The sequence below is a fragment of the Corylus avellana genome, chromosome 6 (genome assembly GCF_965113065.1).
Source record: "Corylus avellana chromosome 6, dhCorAvel1.hap1.2, whole genome shotgun sequence".
Classification (NCBI taxonomy): Eukaryota; Viridiplantae; Streptophyta; class Magnoliopsida; order Fagales; family Betulaceae; genus Corylus; species Corylus avellana.
Genome location: NC_142495.1, coordinates 15,243,034 through 15,249,425, shown reverse-complemented (window position 1 = coordinate 15,249,425; position 6,392 = coordinate 15,243,034). Strand labels below are relative to the sequence as shown.

Sequence of the window (6,392 nt, the reverse complement as noted above, 5' to 3'; positions counted from 1 at the left end):
GGGCGTCAATAAAATAATAAAATATAATGATAAAATAATATTTTTTTTTTGTTCTCTTTATATATTATATTTTTATTATAATATGGTAAAAACAATCAAAAGAAATTATACCACATTATATGTATCACAAAAAGCATATTTATGTGACTTCATAAATATATGCTAAATTCATATATCAGTTACCATATAAGCACTAGTACAAAAGTAAAGGAAAATACAAAATACAAAGTGCCTAAAATTGCATTCTACGAGGTCTTAGAGAAACAAAATCTTCAAGTATCAAATCTGAATCGAAGCTTTTAGCAATTTCTCTTTCAATGTAGATAAGTAAACTATCTCCAAGAAACTCATCTTCTATTTTGTTACGAAGTCTTGTTTTAACAATTTTCATTGCTGAAAATGCTCGTTCGATAGTTGCTGTAGACACCGGAAGAGTTAAAACAAGACGAACCAATCTATCAATAAGATAATATGTATTTGATTTTCCTGCCTCTATCAATCCTCGACATAATTCCGCAATGGAAGACAATTTTTGTAGTTTCGGATGATTAAGCATATCAACTTCAAAATGCTTCAACTGAAATCTCAAAATAATTTTTTACTACTCAGAAAAATCAAGAGAATAGTACTTCTCTGCAAGACTACATATATCATCAATATTAAATGATTTATAAGCATCATTTGGATCCAAAGCTGAACTAAGTGTCAAGAGTTTCATTGCCCTTTCACCAAATCTACAATCAAGCTCTTGCAATTGATAGTCTATAGCAGCATTGAATACATCAAAATGATAATAATGTTCCACCGTAATGTGATCCCGTGGAAGAAACCTCGGCCTTTAACATAACGAGCACCCAAATCTGGAATGTCTATTTCAAATTTCTTAGAGAAAGAGACTACTTTCTCAAGAAAATTATCCCAATCTTCATTTCTCAATTTTTGGATGAGTACTTTTGTATTAGAAACTAATTGCATAGCATTCAAGATGTCTTGATATTTTTGTTGCAAATGTTGACAAAGACAATTAGTGGTACCCATGATTTCCCTCATCAAATGTAAAATGAATATGAATCTGAATGATGTAATCATTTCATAGCAGCTTCAGTATCACCACATTGAGAGTAAGTGGATCCTTCTTTTATAATCTTCTCAAGCACTGAACAAGCATGATTAAACAGCCTTAGTAGGCTATAAATAGAATAAAAACGAGAACCCAACGAGAATCACCAGCTCGTTTCAAAGTGCCAATTTGGTTAGCTCATTTTCCAGTTTCAAGTTCCTCAATAGCTATCAAATATGCGATATCTGCTTCTTGAGCATCTTGCAAATCACGATGACGTTTACATGAAGAACTAACCACATTGATAATGAAATTCAAATTTGAGAAGAAATCATGAACAACTGTTACCTCTCGAGATGCAGCAATTAATGCTAATTGTAATCGATGTGCAAAACAATGAACATAGTATGCACAAGAATATTCATTAAGAAATAATGCTTGCAATCCTTTCCATTCACCACGCATATAGCTAGCACCATCATACCCTTGTCCACGAATACTTTGAATATCAAGACAATTTTGAGAAAGAACATCAGATATTTTATCCTTTAAAGTCAATGCCGATGTATCTTTAACTTGGACAATATCAAAGAAGCGTTCTTGTATAAAACCATCTTTGTTAACAAATCTCAAAACAATAGCCATTTGTTCTCTCTTAGACTCATCTCGTGCCTCATCAACAATAATGCAAAATTTTGAATCACCAATTTCTTCACGAATTGCATCTCGCACTCTTTTTGCCAAGACATGTAAAATATCTTTTTGGACTTGAGGTGAAGTATATTTTGCATTTTGTGGAGCATTTTCTAAAACAACCTTAGCAACATCGTCGTTGAAATTGGACACAAGTTTTATCAACTCAAGAAAATTGCCACGATTTTTAGAATCGGGACCTTCATCGTGACCTCTATTAGGACATCCTTGATATGCTAAATACCGAATAGATTCGATTGAAGTCTTCAATCGCAATCAATTGTTCCATTTTTCTTCCGAAGTTTGCTTATCTATCACCTTATCAATATGTTGAGATTGATTCTTCAAATTGTCACAACACTTAACAGCATTATTATGAGGTGAACATGGCCCATTTCCCATTTGGACCAAAAAGAACAATGTGTGCCATCATTAACTTTCTTCCAATTGCGAAATCCTTCAATAGTAAATGCACTACCTTCAAACTGCCCCGTTGGCTTTTTAGCAAAAAGAAAGCAGGGTAAACAATAAGCAGCATCTTTGTTCTCAGAATATTCTAACCAATCAAATATCTTATACCAAGATGATTGAAATCTTTGGCGGTTTTTTTCAGTTCCTGAAAACGGATATCCAGAACTACTAGAAGGAATGAACCTATTCGGACCGACTTTAAGATAAGCACATCTAATTTCATCCTGTTGATTAACAGGATATTCCCATATTTGAGGACGTAACCCGGGATCATGTTGTAGAGTAGAAATGTCAAATGACTCAACTACTTGAGATTCAATTCTTGGCATCTTAGAAGGGCATTGCTCAGGAGCTAAAGTTTGAGGATTGGATGTCGATGAAGACATTTTAGTATTTGAATCAGCATCTTTTTTCTTAAAAAATGCATCAATTGTTTTTGGCTTGCTCATAATGTAATCTAAGAATTTTCAGAAACCTCGAAAATTATTTATCTATTAGTTTTAATTCTCATACTAAACAATTCATGTCTAATGAAACATACTTTAAGTCTCTTATGATATTATAATAAAATTATTAGCATATTCCGATAGCTATTAGCCTAAAATGAATTTATAAAAAGAACAAACCTGAGATTGGCAATAATCTTCTGAAACTCGTTGATGCTTGACAAAATCCCAAAATATATAAAACACACCTAACAAAAAAAATAACAATATTGTTTTTATTAGAATAAGATAAACAAAATTATGAAAATAAGAGATATATCACAATTAAAAAGCTCCATAAATTTCAGTCAATCATATTAGAGTTTGCAAATTGCCCAATTAAAGATACCTAACCACCTTCCCCATAGGAATGTCTGAGAGTGGAGAGATGTTGAAAGGTTCATACCCTTATCCCCTACATTTGATTCATTATAAGGGGGTTGTAATGTTTTCAACCTCATCATCACTGGCAGAAGCTTTGGTAGTCAGCATTTCTTTTCTTTTTTTTCTATTTTCTTTTTTATTGGGAGTGGAAAATTTGTCCTCTTTCTTATCAATGTAAATCTGTAGCCTAACTGATGCATATATTCTTGAGAAATTTTCGTCCGAATAATCATAATGGTTTTCAGCTTTGGTTTTAGTTTTATCCTCATAGTAGACTCCAAGCGAGAATGATTGTGCCCAAAATACATGGATGAATTGATTCCTTCTCTACATTTGAAAATGATTAGGATTCCTTTGGCTTACCTCCAGTTAGGTAAAAAAAAATCACTGAAAATCTTCCTGTTCAAAAATAAATAATGAAAATTCCCCCAGGAAAACAATAATTAAAGTTTTCCTCAAATATAGCAATTTTAACCATTTATTTTTCCACAATGCATCTCTATTGAGGCAAGCCAAACTCTATAACTTCGACAACCTCGACTCAAACCGAAACAAGCATCAAGGATAAAGAAAAAGAATTATTCATGTCCTTGCCTAAAAAAATTATAAATTGGATATAAAATGTAGTCGAAAAATGGGAATATCAACATCATGTATCAATTTTCAGAATGAGTAATCTGAATTATACATTTATCTCACAATGTAATTTAGCAATTTTAAGTTCAATATTGTTCTAATGGGGAAGGTTCCAAAGGTAGGCGATACTTTTAAAGGATAGAGGTTTTTATCTGCACATGTATTGTAACGATTATTCTGCCAATAGAGTTAAGGATACATGGGTTGGATTAAAGAATGGTTCTGCTTACTTTTGATCGCATGTAGAATGGTATGCTTGAAGCCAAAAAAAGAGAGTGGAAAAAGAATAAAAGATAGAAAAAAAAAAAAAAAAAAAAAAACAACAATTATTCTGTCATCCCCCATTTTTTTCCTAATAGGACAAAAAACAGATGTGAGACTTATACTAATGTTCTGGGTGTTTTTGTGGGCTCTGCTTGTTCTTTGTTGCCTAAATCGTTTTGGGTGATATCAGTTGAGGCTATAGATTATTGGTCTTGTTGTATGCAGGTCATGACAACATATCCCTGAATTTATATATTAAAAACAAATTAACTACTGTGAATAATATACAAAGTATCTCTTGAGTCTTGTCGTTTTTATGGGCCAAATGTAAATTAATAAAAGTAAGCAAAGCTATCATGTGGTCAGAACTTAGGAGAGTAGCAAAAAATAAAAAATAAACAAATAAACAAACAAATTTGATGCCTTAATTATTCAAGTATCTCGTGTCTCTAAGAACCAAATATATTTATAAACATAAAGCAAGTTAACCAATACTCATTACTCACAGTCGTCATAGAGTCAGTCAAAAGTGGAGTGTGGAGCCCAATTCAAGTTTTGTCTCAAGAGTGTGGTCCAAACATGAAACAGCCTTCTGCCTTCCCAAGTGGCAAATTCTGAAGCTCAAGTTCCCATCTCTCCCTACTCCCAAGTCCCCACTACGGCACCACTACGGCACTACCAATGACCAAGCCTTTATCCTTATCCCTTTGCTTCTCACCACTCTCACACACACAATCAAACTTTCTTTCTCTGTTTCCCTTCTTCTTCTGAGTTCTAAACCACCAAAAACTGAATCACCATGTTAGACAAATCACAAATGGGTTAAACCAACAAAACCCATAAACCAAAATCAAACAAAGTTCATGAAAATCAATCAAAGAAAACAAAAAACGAAAATCAGTTTGATGGGTTATCACCGTGGGCGGCTGTGGCGTGAAAATGTCGGTGGTGCACTGGTGCGGCTAAGCAATTCAAGGTCGATGGCCCGATGGGCAGTAGCGTGTTGCACAGTCCACACTTGAGCAGCACTGCAGCAAGACAAATTCAAGTTGGAGTCTGGAAGAGCCGAAGAGGGGTTTGGGATTTAGGGTAAGATTTTTTTTTTTTAATTTTTTAATTTTTTTTCTTTTTTTAAGTGTATAAGTGTTTAGTGTCGGTGCTGCTCAGCCTACTGTTGAGACTTGAGATTTTTTTTTTTTTTTTTTAGTGTCAGTGCTGCTGAGCCTGCTGTTGAGACTTGAGATATATATATATATATATATATATATATATATATATATATATATATATATATATATATATATATATTTTTTTTTTTTCTTTTGTTTAGTGTATAAGTGTATTGCCGTGTGTGTTGAGACTTGAGATTTTTTTTTTTTTTTTTTTTTAAGGTGGTAAAAATATTTTGGAGGGTTATTGAAATTTTTTACCAGGGGCTTTCTCCAACTTTTGGCTTAAAATTACTCTTTTTTTTTTTCTTTTTTTTTTTTACCGGGGGCGCCCGCCCCTAGGTCGCCCCCCTGTCCCTCCGCCACTGCAAAAGTAGATGCTTCAGAATGTGGTGGTGCATAGGGGGTAGATTGGACTGCCAGATCTTCATCTCTTGGTAGCAATTTCACTTTGAGATATGGCTTTACTCTGTGTCCATTAACCTGGAATATGCGATTGCTTTCTGGATTGCGAACCTCCAACGCTCCATGAGGGAAAATTTTAGTAATAACACAAGGCCCAGACCATCTTGACTTAAGCTTATCAGGGAAAAGTTTCAATCTTGAATTATAAATCAACACCTTTTGTCCTACATGAAACTCCTTCCTGACGAGTTGTTTGTCATGATATGCTTTGGTCATTTCCTTGTAGAGCTTGGCGTTCTCATAAGCATCCCGCCACAGTTCCTCCAGTTCATTGAGTTGTAGCTTCCTCTTGTTACCAGCTTGTTTCATATCAAAGTTAAACTGCTTGATGGCCCAATATGCTTTGTGTTCCAACTTCACTGGTAGATGACATGCTTTCCCAATGACTAACCGATAAGGAGACATACCGATAGGTGTCTTGTAAGCAGTCCTATAAGCCCATAGTGCATCATTCAAGCGAAGAGACCAATCCTTCCTATTGGGGTTTACTGTCCTTTCAAGGATACCTTTGATTTCTCTATTGCTGATCTCCAATTGGCCACTGGTTTGGGGATGGTACGGAGTTTCAACCTTATGAGTGATGCCATACTTCTTTATCAAAGAAGCGAAGGCATAATTATTGAAGTGGCTGCTTCCATCACTAATTATTGCTCGTGGTGTCCTAAATCTAGTGAAGATGTTGTCCTGCAAAAACTTCACACATGAGCTCAAATGGTAGACTCCAATCAGGTGCCTTCATAATCGCCGCTAATGACCCCTCAATAT

The 6,392-nt window shown here is 34.4% G+C and overlaps 1 protein-coding gene across 1 annotated transcript; it reads right to left on the bottom strand.

The window, feature by feature from the left end:
- Nucleotides 1-1,258: 1,258 nt before the first annotated feature.
- LOC148584926 (uncharacterized) lies at nt 1,259-2,610 on the bottom strand. Its single transcript, XM_088517587.1, has 2 exons — nt 2,232-2,610; nt 1,259-1,989 (listed from the first exon to the last, which is right to left on the bottom strand). The coding sequence occupies exons 1-2, from the start codon at nt 2,608-2,610 to the stop codon at nt 1,259-1,261; spliced, it is 1,110 nt and encodes a 369-aa protein (XP_088373713.1).
- Between the last annotated feature and the right edge of the window lie 3,782 nt (nt 2,611-6,392).